At 42.4% G+C, this 18329-nt stretch overlaps 1 protein-coding gene across 2 annotated transcripts in view; it reads right to left on the reverse strand.

The window, feature by feature from the left end:
• The window catches only part of JAKMIP2 (janus kinase and microtubule interacting protein 2), a 145159-nt gene that overhangs the window by 18968 nt on the left and 107862 nt on the right, over positions 1-18329 (reverse strand). Inside the window, exons 7-13 of one of the 2 annotated variants that reach the window (XM_042455227.1) lie at positions 14109-14249; positions 12745-12801; positions 10676-10795; positions 7724-7852; positions 2911-2994; positions 1717-1779; positions 522-620 (exon numbers count right to left, since the gene is read on the reverse strand). In XM_042455227.1, the coding sequence (XP_042311161.1) occupies positions 522-620; positions 1717-1779; positions 2911-2994; positions 7724-7852; positions 10676-10795; positions 12745-12801; positions 14109-14249 (693 nt within the window). The remainder of the gene's footprint in view (positions 1-521; positions 621-1716; positions 1780-2910; positions 2995-7723; positions 7853-10675; positions 10796-12744; positions 12802-14108; positions 14250-18329) is intronic. The other variant, XM_042455228.1, reaches the window with a different exon arrangement.

Genomic DNA, 18329 nt, shown 5'->3' on the forward strand with positions numbered 1-18329 from the left:
CAATGGAAATTTAGGGGCTGTACAGATAGCCCTAAAGGTGTGGTGTCTTGCCGCCCCTTTCAGCACCGGATTGGGGCTGCAGCATCTGCACACCACAGCACTGATCTGGTGCTTTGCCAGCTCTAAAAGAAATGGCAAGATGCTGCTCCTTTCAGAGCTGGCAAACTACCACGACAGCACTTTTCAGTGCTTCTTTTGGTGTGTGTCATATAAACACCATGCCATAGGAGCACTAAGACGCCGCCTGCCATGTGGTCATTTGGGTGGTATCATGCTAGTGTGTGGGCAATGTCGGGGTGTGCATCGTCCAAACGCCATACCCTCATGCTGGCACTTCAAGCCATCTCCTTAGTCAATCAACAGCTCCTTAGTCAATCAACAAATGTGCAAATTCCATTCAGTGGATCTCCTCACTGTGAGATTAAGAATTGGAATTTGGATAGAGATATGATCTAAAGATGAATTGTGCATTTATTCTCCCTCTCCCCCATCATTTTTAGTTCTGCACTGGAGGTTCTCACTTCAAGCTCTAGATTTCGGAACTCCAAGAGCTCATTTTGATCTCTGGCATCCTGAAGCTCCTGCTGCAATCGATGGTTGTCTGTTTCCAGTTTTTCTATCTAGAAAGAAGAGGTAAATGTATAATTTGTGGAAGTAGCTACAAAAATATTTTTTGAGAAGTTCATCAGTTTCTCTTCTCCGTTCTTCAACCAACACACCCAAGTCTAAAATAAAGCTTTCTCACTGTTTTATCTCCTCTTGGCAGACTGATACTAAAAGAGATAAGAATTTGTACAATGGTTATAAATTGTGTGATATAAACTTAATTTGCCTTCAAAAAGAGAAGGAAAAATAGCAAAAGCAACTTGGCACATAAAACAAAATCTGAATAGCTTTATAGTATCTATTGTATGCATTAAATATGTTTATAAGGATCAGCATTTGAGCAGAACTGGAATTCTTGAGCTGCTTTGAAGTGACCATTCTACCAAATTGTGAAAAATTGCCAGCATAGGCAATCTAGAGTAGGGGCTCCCAAACTTTTTGACTTGCAGAGCCCTATGGCAGAGCCCCTAAGAAGCCTATCCTATGTCTTGCAAGTTAATGGTGTTTAGGAGCATATATAAGAATATATTCTTAGACATTAATTTCATTCCATTTTTATTTCTTTCATTTCCCTGGAATGGCCCAGAGCACCTGGGAAGTGCACACGGAGCCCTAAGGGCTCCTTGGAGCACAGGTTGGGAACCCCTGCTCTAGAGAATTTGATAATGCAATAAGAATCTTGTATCACTTGAATTTCTATCTATTGATATTAAACTTCCATATATTCTTGCTTTTTTGAATTGTGGAATTACTGGTTTTAATCCAGAATTAATGTGTAGGATTCTTAGTCATGCTTAGAACAAATCCACTAAAATGAATTTGTACAAGGTAGTCATGACTGAAGTCCTAATGATTCCAGCGGGCCTCCTCTAATCATGACTAAGTTTAGACACGACTCAGTGTGTTTCATGTGCTCCACATACAAACTTCTATAAAATCTATGACTTTATAGTTTATGGTTTGGGCCATTTTCTGAATTTCCATAGAAACAATTGGCTTGTAATCATGCAATTAGAGAATGTGGGCTAGATGAAGATACAGCATATCTAGTTTTGAGCCTCAAATTCTACACACGGATATATATTAGGTACAAGGAAGTTTTGAACATACCTTATCCAAAAGCTCCTGATTCCTTTTAATAAAAAGTTGTTTATCTTCTACCCAGTGAGAATCCTGTTTCATAAAATACAGATATGTTTATAAAAGTGCCTAAAATAATACATGCATACATGTCTGTGTGTATTTACTGACATACAACAAAATAGGCAAACATCTGTTCATCTCATATGTTGATATACATTTAGGATGTATCTGCATTGCAGAAATAATCCTATTTGACTTCATTCTAACTGCAATAGCTCAGTGCTATGGAATTCTGGGAACTGCAGTTTTGTGAGACATTTAGCCTTCTCTGTCAGAGAGTTCTGGTGCTACAACAAACTACAATTCACTGAATTCCATAGCCCTGAACCATGGTAGTTAAAGTGCTGTTAAACTAGATTATTTCTGTAGTGTAGATGCAGGCTCAGTACTGTTAAGTGTTACTAACATATTTATGCAGGAAAATCAAATCAGTCTTCACAGGACTGGGATTTAGGGCAACAACAAATTTGGACCATCACAGTGATTGAAAGCTCCAGGGACTAAGAAAGCAAAAATATATTGTTTCTATTATGTTGATTCAACATCTTCTCAGGTTTACATAGTCACTGCCAGGTTAATGCTATGTGCTATGATGTAAGAAAAAAAATATCCAAAGTAGGTGCATTTCACAGGAAGGACATGTATGTTTACATTTTGTAACTATTTTCAATTTAATTTATAATTCTTCATAGCCTACATTTCAAATAATTGATTATGTATGCAAAACACACATTTCCTACATAATCAAACATACGTCTAACAACGAACCCTAGTGTTGGTGTTAACCAGTGTAGTCGCTCATGGGGGGTGGGACTTCCGGGGGAGGGACTTCCAGTGGATTTTCGGCCGAGGTGCGGGAGCGTGCATGGCCAGACATGCCACTGTGCAGCCAGAGATGCCCCTACTTGTCCGCAGAGAGCAGCCACTCAGCCTCACGAGCAGTCATGAAGCCCCAGAGAGGGCCGGGGAGCAGCCATATGGCCCCAGGAAGGGCTAGGGATGGACCAGGCATCACTACCCTCTACAGAGGTGTCACCCCCCCCTTCTGATGTGTCACCCAGTGTGGTCTGCACCCCCCAGTGACACTACTGCTAACAATTGCTTTGTGCAAGCTAATAAGTATTGTCAGTGAGGATGAAAGCAGTTTTGTAAAACACCTACCTGTCCTTTCTGCGCCAGAGTTTTTTCCAGGTCTTCTATTTTAGCTCTATACCTCTGGACTTCAGCTTGGAGCTGTTCTTGTGCCTGTTAAAAATAATGGCCATACCTTCATTAATTATTTTTTCAGTGAACATTGGAGTGCCTGAATTTCAGGTTACTGTAGAGCAATGATGGCGAACCAATGGCATAAGTGCCCTCTCTGGCACATGAAGCCATTCAGGGTAGGGGGTGGGAAGAGGAGGAATAGGTGCATACCTATTCCTCTTCTTCCCTTCCTTCCTGCCTAGGCCTTCAGCTGCCCCCAGGGAGGCAGAAACCCTGCCCCCGGGTGGTGGAAGTCCAACCCTTGGAGGGCACAAGTCCCAACCCCCAGCACCAGGTAACACCTTTAAAGCAGAACACCAGCATGGTGTACTGATTTGAGCATTTGACTACGATTTTGGATATTAGGGTTTGATTTCCTACTCAGTCACAGAAACCCATTGGATGATCTTGGGTGATTGACATACTCTTAGCTCCAGAATACCCTGTGATAGGTTCACCTTAGGGTCATCCTCAGACAGACATGATGTGAGGGCCTAAAATAAAAAGGCAGTACAAAAAGAGGAATACTGCACTGCAGATAGATTATTGAGGAAGTCTTGAGTCTGCAAGACCTGAGTGGGGCTGTTGATGATAGGATGACTTGGAGGTCTCTCATTCATGGGGTTGCCATAAGTTGAAGTTGACTTGACAAACAACAAACCAGGGGTGGGAAAACAGCAGCCTGTGAGGCATCTGTGCCACACTCTGCCCCGCAACCTTCATCTTTGTGCCTCCTGAAATCACTCTGGATACTTACATATGTTTCTGAACTGGCCATTTTAAAATAAAAAATTGTGGACCAAAGCTAGCCCCAAATATGCCAAAACTACAGGTAAACATGACAATTTTGACTCAATCATCCCCTAGAAGGCCCCAACACCCCCAAAAATCTGTAAAATAAAACACATACAGCAAAAATGACAGGAAGTGTGAGCTGAGGGTGATTTGGGTATTTTTTGATGCACGCAGGACATGTGGGCCAGCCTACAGGTGAATGGGGGGGGAATTATGCCTCCCATGCAGTTGCTCACCCTAGGTGTAAACAAATACATAACAATACTAGGCCAGGAGTTGGAACCCTATGGCCCTCCAGATGTTGTTGGACTGCAGATCCCAGCTGTCCTAGCAGCATAGCCAATGTTAAGGAATGCTGGGGGCTGCAGTTCAATAACACCTGAAAGGCTAGGCAATTCCTGAACAACTGCATGGGAGAATGAACTCAGGCTTGCTAGAGAGGTTAAGAACAACAAAAAGGGCTTTTTTTGGATATGTCCACGCAAAAGGAAGAAGGATCGGTGTGGGCCACTGCGTGCAAGAGACGGCAAATGCTAACAGAGGACAGAGAAAGGCAGAATACTCAACACCTTCTTTGCCTCAGTCTTCTCAGAAAAGGCAAGGGTGCTCAACCTGAGGATAATCGAGCAGAGGACAAAAAAAGAGGAATTTCAGCACAGAATAAGTAAAGAGATAGTACAGGAATACCTGTTTAACCTAAATGAATATAAGTCTCCAGGACCAGATGAACTACATTCAAGGGTATTAAAAGAACTGGCAAATGTAATATCGGAGCCATTGGCAATAATCTTTGAGAACTCCTGGAGAACAGGAGAAGTCCAGCAGACTGGAGGGAGGCAACGTCCCCATCTTCAAAAAGGGGAAAAAAGAGAATCCAAAATTATCGTCCAGTTGTCTGACATCATACCAGGAAAGATTCTGGAGCAGATAATTAAATAGAGAGTCTGTGAACATCTAGAAGCAATGCCACAATCACAAAAAGTCAGATGGGTTTCAGAGAAAGAAGTCATGCCAGACAAACCTAATCACTTTTTTGATAAATTACCAGCTTGGTAGATGAAGGGAATGCTGTGGATATAGTATATCTTGATTTCAGTAAGGCCTTTGACAAAGTTCCCCATGAATTCTTGCAAACAAGCTGTAAGATGTGGGCTAGACAAGGCAACTATTACATGGATTTGTAATTGGTTGACTGCCGAAGCCAAAGGGTGCTCAACAATGGCTCCTTTCATCCTGGAGAGAAGTGACCAGTGGGTCCCACAGGCTCTGTCCTGGGCCCAGTGCTATTCAACATCTTTTCAATGACTTGGAAGACAAAATGGGGGCATACTATCAATTTGCAGATGACACCAAATTAGGGGGAGTAGCTAATACCCAGAGGACAAGATCAAGACAAAATGACCCTGAACAGACTAAAAATGGCCATAGCTAACAAATGAAATTCAACATGGAGAAATGTAACGTACTGTACTTAGGGTGGAAAAACGAAAAGCACAGTATGGATGGAGGGCACCTGGCTGAATGAAACTACGTGTGAAAGGATCTAGGAGTCCAAGTAGACAAAGTTGAACATGAGTCAACATGCGATGTGGCAGCTAACAAGGCCAATGCGATTTTAGGCTGCATCATAGAAGTATAGTGTCTAGATCAAGGGAGTCATAGTGCCACTATATTCTGCTCTGGTCAGGCCCCACCTGGATAATTGTGTCCAGTTCTGGGCACCACCATTCAAAAAGCACTTGAGAAACTGGGCGTGTCTAAGGAGAGTGACTAAAATGTTGAAAGGTCTGGAACCATGCCCTACGAGGAACGACTTAGGCTGGGGATGTGTTAGCTTGTGATGAAAAGAAGATTAAGAGGTGATATATAGCCTGTTTAATTTGAAGGGAGTCATGTTGAGGAGGGAGCAAGCTTGTTTTCTGCTGCTCCAGAGACTAGGACCCGAGCAATGGATGCAAACTGCAGGAACAGAGATTCCACCTCAACATTAGGAGGAACTTCCTAACAGTAAGGGCTGTTCGACAGGGGAACAAACTCCCCCGGAGTGTAGTGGAGTCTCTCCTTGGAGGTCTTCAAGCAGAGGCTGGATGGCCATCTGTCGGGGATGCTTGTTTGTGATTTCCTGCATGGCAGGGGTTGGACTGGATGGCCCTTGTGGTCTCTTCCAACTCTATGGTGGGATACAAACCGCCATATATACTATAGGATCGTACTAGGGTTGGAAGGGGCGGTGCTTCCGCACCCCCCTACCCTAGTACGTATCCTATACGTACAAGATGGCGGCGCCCCTTCTACACGGGCGTCACCATCTTTACGTACTGGTGCATAGCGTCCAGAAGTGTCGCGGCGCCTATGACGTCGTGAATGCGCCGGCGGCGCTTCGCGAGTCATCAGTGCGCCGCAAGAAGAAGCTCCGAAATGGAGCTTCTTTTTGCTCGCGCGGGAGTCGCGCGGTTTGGCTGCTGTGGCTCCTGCGCGGGGGCGCGGCGCGCGGGGGAGCGCCGCAAGCAGCGGTTTGTATCCCGCCTTGTTCTTGTTCTACTGTGTTCTGATATTATGCACAGTGGGTTCTTTTTGTACTGGAATAAGAAGGTAGCCATTTTTGTTATTTATTTAGTACTGTTTCTTTTTTTTTCTTTCTCTTTTTTGTTCTCTGGAGAAACATGTGTTGGATTTTCTGTCTAGGCCATTTTATTGCCAGATTTGGATAACAAACACTTTTGCTTGTCGTTGTCCCTCAGACCCCCAAAATGTTACCAGGCCAATCTCTTTCCTGTGCAAAGCTCTTTGGATCAATTCCAATAGATGTGTGTTTACATCTACACTGATACCTTGGGAGGCTTGCAATGAGTAGCATTTGCTACCCAAAAAAATTGTGACTGATTTACAGAATCTATTATTAGCTCACATAGGCACAGAATGGTGCCATATTGCTCAAAGAGGTAAGATTCTTCAAAGAATAGGCAAGAACCCTTGCTACACTGTTCAATTCGTCTCACAGTCTTTTCAACATTTCTTGAGCATTATGCCTACTTTTGCTTTGCCGTTTTGTTATCATCCTCACATCTGTTTTGGAGTGGCTGCCCTGATCAGGCCCTGATTTGTCACAAACATTTTTTTCTCTCTCCTCTGTCTTGATCCACACTGCACTCTCCATCCCATTCTTGTGTTTATCTTTAAAAAAAACATTGACACTCTTGCTAATGACATTACGGGGGTTGGAGCCTGGAGAGCTGAAGGAAGTGGGAGAAAAAACTGCACGTAGCCAGGCCCAGACACCACTGGTATCTTAGAAGTGGAATGGCAAGAGGAGCCCATTGTAGCAGATCCTCTCCAGTCGAGAGGAGTTATTCTGGCTTCCTCTGACTCTGAGTATTTCATGAAAGAGGCCCGTGTAAAACCACAGTCTCCTCTGCTCAGTGTCTGTTCACTGAAGAAGGTAATTTCACTGATGGCAGAGCTAGCTCATGAGAAGGAGCTGCAATTATGTCTTGAAATGCCTGGGGTGAGAGCAATATTTAAGCATGTTTTCTATGCATCTCTAGCAGTTTAAGCACCCATGGAGCTGTCCAATGTGCTACTTGAATCTTACATCCTTTGCTTTGTCTTAACCAAACCTAGACTTTTGGGTAACCTTGCCTTACCTTGCTAGACTTTTCCCAACTTTGCCAAAACCAGAACCTTTGCCTCAAACTCACTACTTGAGCCAGTGTCTCTCTGTTATCAAGGCCACTATTTATAACAGAGCAATGTCACATTTTGTTTGGGGCCATGTTTGCTAATGGCATTCTATATAACACAATAAAACACTCTTCCTGTCTCTTCACTTCCTCCTGAGCTATGAGTTTCTTCTCACATCCCCCCCCCACTTTTCTTCCCAGAGTCTGAGAAATGTGTTTCTACTACAGATCTCTTGGTTTTGGCAAGTACCAACCTTTGCTTCTCGTTCTGCATCTATGATACCCCCCGTTTGCTCTTGCAGTAATGCATAGGCCCTCTGCAGGGCCTGATACTCCTTAGTCAATTGTCGAAATCGCAACTCTGATTCTTCAGCTGCTAAGCTCTATAGGAGACAGAAGGAAAAATTCAGGTGAATATCAGAGGAATGTAATAAAAATATGAAATGTATAAGAATGCCTTAAGGTCCTATTTATTGTGTGACAAGCCATAGAATGCTGTTTACATGTAAAGTTTAAGAGTTTAGAAGATTTTCAAAATTCTAACTAAGAAAAGAAATCACCACATCTAAATACAACTATCAATAATGTATTTTTAAAAATGAAATTACCATATATACTCCACTATAAGTCAACCTTGTGTATAAGTTGAGGCCAACTTTTGGGGCCAAAATTGTGGATTTTTATATGACCTGTGGATAAGTCGAGGGTCAGACTTCAGATCAGAGCCCAGCTGGGGAGAAACTGCACAGCGATTGGTCACACTTCCCAGGAGGGAGAGGAAGCTGGGGAGAGGCTTGGGACCACATTGACCTCTGTATAGGTCAACGCTGGTTTTTGGGTCAATTTTTTTGACCTAAATTTCTTGACTTATACACGAGTATATATGGTATATTTAGCTTTCTTAACACTTCTTCAAATAAAGAGAAGGCAAAATGAATTTAACAATATATATGTGGCCTCCAGAGAACACTTGCAGGTTGGGTTATGCCTTATTTAACTAATTTTTAAAATCTTAAATTCTTTTCAGGTGGGATGAGGAAATATCAACCCTCTTTGTGGTCAAGAACTTTCATTCCCATCATGTCTTACCACTGGTCTGACTGGCTAGGATTCATGTGAACTGGAGTTCAACAACAGTTGAATTGCCACCCATCCTCTAGTCCTATTTTTCAATGTGTGATTTCAACATATATAAATATTGGATATTAAACATCTGACAAAAAGAAAAGGGAATTGTTTTTTCTCCCTTAACTTAGAAACATGTAATTTTTTATCAGTCTCCTTTTTTTAAGAATTGAGCAATACTAGAGGAATTTAGGAATACTAGAATTAAGAAATATGGTCAAGTATTTGATTCATGTGCCAGAGATTTTTATAATACAATGCGCCCTCAATATACATGGGTGTGCCATGTGTAGCTTTCAGCTTACACTAAAGCCATGCCGTGGGAAATACAATGGTGCATGCACCTGTGGCACATGTGCTGCACTGTGCCGCATGCACGCGCCCCATTGTTTTCAATGGGGCTTGAGCATACGTGCTTTTCTCTAAAATGGGTGTGTGTGTCCGTCCAGAATAGATCCCCCATGTAAGGGAAGGGCCCACTGTAATAATAATACTGTAGTGAATAAAAAGCGAAGGCAATGTATTTTTGAAGCACATTTCTCCCAAATGTGCTATTTCTTGCTAGTCACTCTATGAGCAAAGAGCAGCTCGGTAACATTAATAGAGAAGTTAATGGTAGGGAGGAAAACTTCAGCTTTGGTTCTTTTGTGGAGTCTAATCCAATCACTCCTACCCCTTAAAAAAATCAGAAGGTGAACTGTAGGATGCAAATATGGGCTTAGTGTTTCATGGCATTATCAGTTTGGGTGGTAAGAAGGTGCTTTAAAAAGCCACAGACTTCTTTCTTAAAATCAAAGTAGCACACAGGCAAAGGATTAGGAAAAGGTAGCTGATGAGAACAAAATCAGCCTGACCATGGCCCTATTAACTTTTCCAACGTCTGATAGAAATACATTAAATTTTGCACAGGGATATTGTTTAGCATCTTTGAGACTAACTGTATGAACTACCTGTGTGAAAGAAGTTGTAGCATATGTTTTTGTAGACTAGGTCTACTTCTTCAGATGCAACCACATCTATGAAAGCTTTTGCTACAATGTCTTTCACACAGGTCTGGAGACACTGCAGAAATAATCCAGTATGAGACCACTTTAACTGCCCTGGCTCAGTGCTAGGGAATCCTTGGAATTGTAGTTTATTGTTACACAGGAGCTCTCTGACAGAGAAGGCTAAATGTCTTACAAAACTACAGTCCCCAGAATTCCTTAGCATTAAACCAGAACAGTTAAAGCAGTCTCAAACTGGATTATTTCTGCAGTGTGTTTTGGACGACACTTAGTCTCAAAAATGTTACAAGATCCCTTCACATACTGTATTTTCTGGCGTATAAGACTACTTTTTAACCCAGGAAAATCTTCTAAAAAGTTAGGGGTCGCCTTATGCGCCGGGTGTTGTCTTATAGGGCAGGTGCTGAAACCTCCAAGCTGGACTGGAACTGGAAAAGTTGGGGGTCGTCTTATACGCCCAGTCGTCTTATACGCCGGAAAATTATATTCAGGACTAACATGGCTAGGTCTTTCAATTTGTCACCTATTAAATTTTACAGTGACTTTTGTGACTGTAACAATTTTTGGCAGAAGGCATGAATCTGCTGTTTATCTTTTCATTGTAAGTACTGACATATATTAAAGGCACATCAGGTTCTCTGTCTCACAATGGCCTGTTACAGACTGCCGAAATAAAGCTGCTTCGGGTCTCTTTGGAGGTATGCTATTTAAATGATGCATGCATCCTAAGAATCCGGAAGCTGCACCAAAGCTGCACTCCGGTGCTTAGGAATGGAATGTGGCTTTGGTGCGACCTCCGGACTCTTAGGACCCATGCATCATTTAAATAGCATACCTCCAAAGAGACCCGAAGCAGCTTTATTTTGGCAGTCTGTAACAGGCCAATGTTTCTTGCTTTTATGAAGACTTAAAAAGACTATATGTCTTGTGGAAAATATCTCAAATATTTTAGTTTAAAATTTCTTTTAATATTTCAAATCAGTAACTAAAGGAAATCTTTCAGAACTCTTGCATGCATTCCAGTCCCCCATAGTCAGTAAGGTAAGCTTTATGGGAGAATGAAAAAGACCTTACCTCATCCAGATCTTCATCTGGTGTTGCTGGTGTCCGGTCTGTTCTGAATGAAGCCATGGATGAGGTTTCAGAGTCCATGGAATCATCATCACCCCCATAAACTGTATCCAATATATGCCTCTGAAGATTGAGGAAAATTACTTCAAATAAAGTTACTTAAACAAAATACTTCAGATGTGACTCCTCCACCACTATTAAGACACAGAGCAAAGCCAGCCATTACAATATATCTTAGAACACATTGTTTCAATGTATTTATTGACTATATTTCATGTGCAGCTGAGCATCACTAGCCAACAGTGGCAATACTGTGTGCTGTGGTCCACAGGGTCCAGAATCTGGTGAGTCCATTTTGGATATAGAGCTACAACTGGATTTACACCACAATCTCTTCTCCCATTCTTTTTTTGGCAGATATACCATGTGCCCACACCATACATGGGTGCACCGTACATGGCTTTCATCTTATGCTGAAGCCATGCAGCAAAAAAATGAATGGTGCCCGTGGTGCATGCGCTTGTCCGTGCTGTGAGCACAAGCCCTATTATATTGAATGGGGCTTGAGCATATGTGTTTTTTGGTTTATGCGAGGGGTGGGTGGGTGTCCGGAACAGATCCCCCATGTAAGATAAGGGTCCAGTGTAGTTTCATGATCTCCTGTTGCCCATGGGAGAAATCCTACTTAAGTCACTGCACAACATCAAAATCAAAATAACCAACTTTGCCTTCCAACAAAGTGTAGGATTTGGGATTTATTTATAGAGTCCTGTTAGCATTTTACACGAGTGAGGGCTAGTGGGTTCCATGTCAACGGGGTGGTAAATTTGCCTTCAGTTTTATTCTGAACTTAAAAAATGTTTATCTCCCAAATAGGTTCAGCACCTTGTTTAGCTCTTTTAAAAAGGAGATTGACACCGCAAATTTATCAAATTTAAAACACTGTAAATAATAACACTGATTTTTAATAGACAAAAAATATTAAAACAAATTTAAAAATGCATTAAAACATTTAAAATAGTTTAAAATTATTCAAAACCATATATATGCAAAGGTTTCTGCAGAGCCCCAAAAGCTCTAGTGAGAACTATGTTTTCACTTGGGTTTTGAATGAGAGCAACAATGGCACCAATTGGCACCTCCAAGGTTGTTCCATAACTGTGGTATGACAGCAGAGAAGGCCTTCTCTTGCATCCTGCCATGGTGTATTACCTTAGCTGATGGGATACAGAGAAGGGCCCTCCAGCAGACTTTAAACCTTGGACAGACATACATACATACACAGACACACAGACACACACACAGACACAGACACACACACACACACACACACACACACAGAGAGAGAGAGAGAGACAGAGAGAGAGAGAGAAAAAAACACCAAAGTCTCTTATGAAATCTACTATTTAAACTGAGTTCTGCTGCCTCCTTTAATATCTTGAAGCTAAAGCAAATTGTTAGTTCCAGAACATATTGAATGAGTGAGACATGTTAAATCAACATTTAAGCAAGCCTCGTTGATTCAGTGGGGTTACTCTAGTGGGAGTAACAACTGAATTTAGCTCTTAATGTTTTCAAAACTTTGCAATTTAATTTAAAAACATCAAAGAAAAACAATTATATGAATCATTTCCCTAAGATGACAAGAGCTGCTTAATCAGCAGGTTGGGATAGCAAAGTACTGATTTCAGCACTTAAAACTTGCCAAACAAAGTGAGTCATGCAGACAGACTGATCAATGAGAATTTTAGGAACATTGGTTATTACTATGCTTTTATTCCCACACAAGGACTTGACATCGCAAAAATGGGAAACATATGGGATATACTTGGTCAGCTGTATAAGAGTTTTGTAGTTCTCATCTCCATGGACCAGACCTCCAAAACTGTACTAAGTTTGGCAAGCAGAGGGATAGATTCAGGAGATGCTGAAATTATTTTCTTTCTCTTGGCTCCACATCCTCACAGCTGGAGGCTGCACGTACTAGGCTGAGATGACAATAGGATGAACTGACATGCAGTACAAACAACTTACATAAATGATCCTCCCAGTTAGTTGTGTACTTCATTTACCTTAATTGGCTTTGAACTTCTTTTATGCTTCCTCCGCCGAATAAGCTTCTCTCTGTCCTATACGAGAAGACCAAGTTCAAAGTAAAGGCTATGGCATACTTTTATCAAAGATCAGCACTTATCACTGGTGGAGTACCTCAAGTCTCAGGGCTGAAACCAGCCCTTCTGGAGGCCTAGTCTGATGTTCTGGGGTTACCTAGGTGGTCACAGCCCCTTCCCAGTGTTTTGTGATCTTCCCTTCCAAGGGCATGTTACCAACAATTCAATCTAAACTATACTGATACAGTTGGTCCTTGACATTCGTGGCTCTGGCATTCACGAATTTGCTTATTCATGAGCTTTCAAGGGCTCTCCTGGCCCCACGCAGGTATCGGAGGGGAGCCTGGGAGGGGCTCACGTGCTTATTCATGAACTTTCCAAATTCATGGGGGTCTTATTCCCCTAACCCCTGTGAATGTGGAGAACCAACTGTATTTTTGATTCCATCCTTCTATCTTTAGCCTCACTAACTGTGGGAATGCAGTCTTCAAGAACATACCTGGAACTGAATGGGATCCTTGGGCTGCCAGACATTCTCCAGTCTTGACCTACTTTCTAATTTTCAGCAGAAATAAGGAACATCAAAGTTCTACAGCTGGGCACCATTTTGCTTATGCACTGCAGTTGACCAGCAAGACCCACAATGCATCCCCAGGCCCATCTGGCTCCCCACAGCTAAAACTAAAATCAGCCTAAAATGGGAGAGCCCCCATTTTTGCAACCACCCAGCAGTTTCCAAGAGGACATGGCTGGAGATTTAAAGAAGATTGGTTCCCCTTCTGATTTGCTATAGACTGAAAAATCACATTTTACTCCCCAGGTGTGGCCTTCTGAGGTCCAAGGAGGTAAAACTGTTTGTGTGTGAATGGTCTTGTAAGTACACCTGTGTCTGTTTTCTGAACTCTTTCCCATCCTATTCCACCTTTGAAAAGAGGTGATAACTTGCAGGAAGAGCAGATGTGGGGAATATGTGGTTCCCCAATTGGTCCTGAACTGCCTGTCCCAACATCCTGCACCATTACTGTGCAAGCTAGGGCTGTAGTCCAATAACATCTGGACAGGTGCGTGTTGCCCACCACTGTTATAAATTATGGGACATTCCAGTGGAAGGAAGGGGTGAAAATACTGTCCCAGAGAATTTCTGAGCATCTCATGGTCTTTAAATGCTGGGTGAAGGTGGAAAATAAATTAGGAGCAGGATGTAGAAGTGTACTCCTCTAATTATTTTTAATCTTGCTTTAAAAAACAACAAACAAACAAAAAACGAGGAAGGCTTTTATAATATCCTTTTTTACTTTACTAATTTCTTGGGGACTACAACCTACCCGTGTCAGCTCATCAATTATATTCTGTTGTTCTATAACCTGAAGTTTCAAAAATTCAGTTTCTTGCTCTTCATTTGCTTGATCCAGGTCGTTGAGAGATTTTAATTTCTTAAGAGGAGGATGTGATGTCATTTTTTCTTTCTATATAGCAAAAATGAAATACCAATATTATCATCATTGCTCTTTTAAAACATGGATTTTGGTAACATTTTCTGCTTTTATTCTCTCCCTGGTTGTAGTAACTATTTCAGTGATTTTACTTTTTGACTTTTGGCTCTTGTTTTAAGTGTCAAATCATTACGAATGCAAGAGTTGGGTGAGTTTATAAATTGTATCTTGCTATAACGTTGATGGAATTAACAATAAACATCTCTGCCTAGAATGGTGGGAAGTATACACTGATTGTTGGAAGGGGACTTGAGGTGGACAAAGAATATAGCCTAGATCAGTGGTTCTTAACCTTTTCTTTACCAGGGACCCACTTGAAATATCTTTTGTTGCTGCAGCCCTCAAGTTGTTGTCGTCGTTGTGTGCCTTCAAGACATTTCCAACTTATGGTTACCCTAAGGCAAACCTATCAGGGGGTTTTCTTGACAAGTTTCTTGAGAAGGGGTTTGCCATTGCCATCCTCTGAGGCTAAGAGAGTGTGACATGTTAATCCCAGTAGATTTCATGTCTGAGCTGGGATTCAAACCCTGCTCACCAGAGTTGTAGTGCAACTCTCAAACCAGACTCCCAAGACTTAATCCTAAAGTGCATCAAATGCTGCCCTTACCATACACCTTGACTTGGGATAGCTGGGTTGCCTTTTGCTCTAGGTGAACTCCAGACCCAGAAGAAAGAGGCACAGAAGTCAAGCAAGTCTCCTAGGAAACATGGTGGTAGCAGCAGTGATGGTTGACAGAGAAGGGAGAGAGGGGGCTTTGCTCCCCCCTGCTCCCCCAGGACATCTTCCTGGGTGCATTGCCCCCGCTGCACCCCAGCCATAGGAGAAAGAGGCAGGGAGGGCGAATAAGCCTCCCAGACCTCACAAACCCCCTGTGAGGGCATTGCATTCCTCATGGGTCTGCAGACCACAGGTTAAGGGCTGGAGCAGATGCACGGGAAAGAGTGGCCTGAGTCTGCTTCAGCTGCAAGCAGATCACACAGCCTGCTCCCAAACCAGACCATGGCAGCAGAACAACAAGGGCAGGAGCCAGATTATCCCTGCTCCTTTTTGCTCTGGTCCAAAGGACTGGAGCACGGCTTTGGGCCATGTTGGAGGTGTGTGTCATTTGAATGCCATGCACCAAAGTGGCCAGAAGCAGCTTCATTTGGCCCATATTTTCTGGGCCCTAGAGGCTAGTCAAACAGATAGGGCTAGTTAGAGATAGAGCCAGGACCTGTTGGGAGGAAGAAAATAGAGAATATCTGAACAGGGTTTTTGGGGAGGTGAGAATGTGGAAAAAGTTCAGGGAGAATTGTTTTTTATTTGAAACTGAGATACTTCCATGTACTGTGTTAAGAACCAGGATAACAACTTTTGTCTCTTACAATTAATCTTTACTAATTTTTATCTTCTGTATCTCAGTCTGGATGTTTCAATTTAACAGTTAACAAGGAAAATGGATCACACTTTATCACAATGAAACAAATGATCAACACAGCCTCACGCCCTGTACAGTAAACTTCTTAAGGCCCACATATGAGATTCAGGGGGCGAATCATGAGGGTATAAGGGCAAGGTGAGCGATAGAAGCCCATGAGTTGAAACCTCAATAGGAGTTCCCATCACACTGATGTTGTTGTGTGCCACCCTAATTTGGTAGGAAACTGCTAAATGCTATATTGACATTGTGAAAAGGTGTTCTACAGACAATACGATCATAGTCAATATCATATTAAGAAAATCAATTTAATATATTTAAGGTTCATTTATATGTATGGACAAATGTAATAACTAACAAGCATGAGTGGGGGATTTTATCTGGTAATAATAAGGGAGGAATTTATTAGAGAATTAGTTTTTAATTAAATTCAGGTCTCTTTAAATCTATTTTTACATACTGTATATACTGTTGCTGTGTGCCTTGCCACAACAATATATATGTAAAATAATGAGCCTAAGGTGAATGGTGATGCTAACATAAAACTATCATTGGGTTTTCTTGGGAAGAATTGTTCAGAGGTAGTCTACTCTGCTGAGAGATTGTGACTTGCCCCATGGTCACCCACTGTGTTTCCATGTCTGAGCTGGGATTTGAACCCTAGTTTCCAGGGCTGTAGTCCAACACTCAAACCAGTTACAATTGGTTTGTCAATTGTCTTGTAAACTGATTCAAGTTAAAACAGTTTACTTTTAATCTCTGGAGAATTATACATCCAGTTCTACTTGCATGAAGTAGTGCAAATTAACCCCAACCCATTCACTTGGACATTGGGATGAACTGAATCTATCTAAATATAATGTTCAAATCATCTTTAAAAAAAGAAAAAGAAAAAGAGCAGAGCACAGTGAGAAATGCTTTGGAGAAAATCTGTCCGAGTTATTTTATTCTAAACATTACTCTTTTTTGCAACTTAATTTTTCCACAAAACCAATGGTTTGGTCTGTATGTCAGGTTGAATAATAGTTTATCAAAACAATCATGAGCTGAAAGAAGTGACAGCAAGCCTTGGGCTTCTGTGACTCACTCCTACTCTCCCCCTCTAGTACAGTCAAAAGCAGTTCCTCAGCATCTTTAATTCCAGTTTTCCTGAATCCACTGGAACCATGTTGTGCTTTATCTTTGGTTGGTTTAAACATTTCAATGTCATAACCCACATTTTATATTCAGTTTGTTTTGAAGCTGCTCATGGTTATGGCTACATCACAATCCTTGGTCCAGGAACAAGACAAGCTGAGATTCATAGAAGCTGAGATTCACAGAAAATAAATGCTAATAATGGCATGGGACAGATTGCTAAGAAACGGCAGTCTGCTGGCACCTGTTTTTGCTCCTCAGGGACGGCGCCGCCCCCAAACAGCATGCCTCCACTGCAGAGCAAAAAGAATCCGGAATTTCCGAGTTCTTTGTGCGACACTGCAGTGATGTCGCAAGTGCTCCATTGGCGCACTCACAATGTAAGCGACACACGGCACTGTGTGGATGCCGCATGGTGCTTACATCACAATGGCGGCACCCATGTACACAGGGCGCCACCATTGTTACGCTGCTGCCACATAGTAGGGATGTGGCGCATGTGGTCGCTCCACCCCCGGGCAATTCTACTGCATGTCCAGGCTGGCACAAAGCACTGGTCTGGATCAGGCCAATGTCTTCCTCTCAACCACAAAAGAGGAATAGGAAGATATGACCTTACTGTGGTTCTTTCTGCTTGTGCACATCATGCTAAATCATGGCTTACTGTGATGTGTGGACACAGCCAACGAAAAACTGGGAGTGTGAGTCAAGTAAAGCATATACCTTTAAAAAACTGAGGCGCATTACATACCACCATAAGGGACGTCCTTAGGACGCCCCATTTTGAAAAAGGGGCGTCTCTTCCAGACGCCCCTTACCCTGTTACGGACAGAGTCTGTAATAAATGGCGGCGGCCGTTCCACACGGCCGCAGCCATTTTGACATAACGGACGCTCTGCGTCTGCACGTTGCGGCCCGGAAGTGACGTCGTGAGTGCATGCTTTGGCACTTGCGGCGTCTCTTCCGGGTTGCCGGAAGGAGCGCGATTTTCGCACTCCTTCTTTGCAGCGCAGAGGAGTCGCGCGGTTTGGCTGCTGCGACTCCTCCGCACTGCAACCGGCAGCAGCCCGAGACCGCCCCTTTTGGGCAGTCTGTAATGGGCCTGAGATAGCTTTCATTAGGGCTGGTTCAAATATTGTTTACTAGTGGCAAGGGAGTGATTCTATAGATAGAGAAAATTACAATGTTGATTGTTCATGGGTGTAAACCATAAGTGGGAACTGGAAAAATCACATGCATATTTCTACACGTTGTTAGGCAATGATACCAAGGTCGTATGTAATTTCCTTTAATATTTCATATCACCATGAGTAGGAAATTAGAAGGCTCACCAATAGCTGGACTAGAACTTAGATAGGTGACATTTCCATGAACTGAACAAAATGCCCCAAGACACATCATCTGAAGGCACATGATACAGCAACTTTGCTAAAGCTAGTCTGATCTGTGTTTGGGAACCTGCTTGAACCTCTTGGGAATATGTTATGAATGGAATAGA

Source organism: Sceloporus undulatus, chromosome 2 (genome assembly GCF_019175285.1).
Source record: "Sceloporus undulatus isolate JIND9_A2432 ecotype Alabama chromosome 2, SceUnd_v1.1, whole genome shotgun sequence".
NCBI classification, from domain to species: domain Eukaryota; kingdom Metazoa; phylum Chordata; class Lepidosauria; order Squamata; family Phrynosomatidae; genus Sceloporus; species Sceloporus undulatus.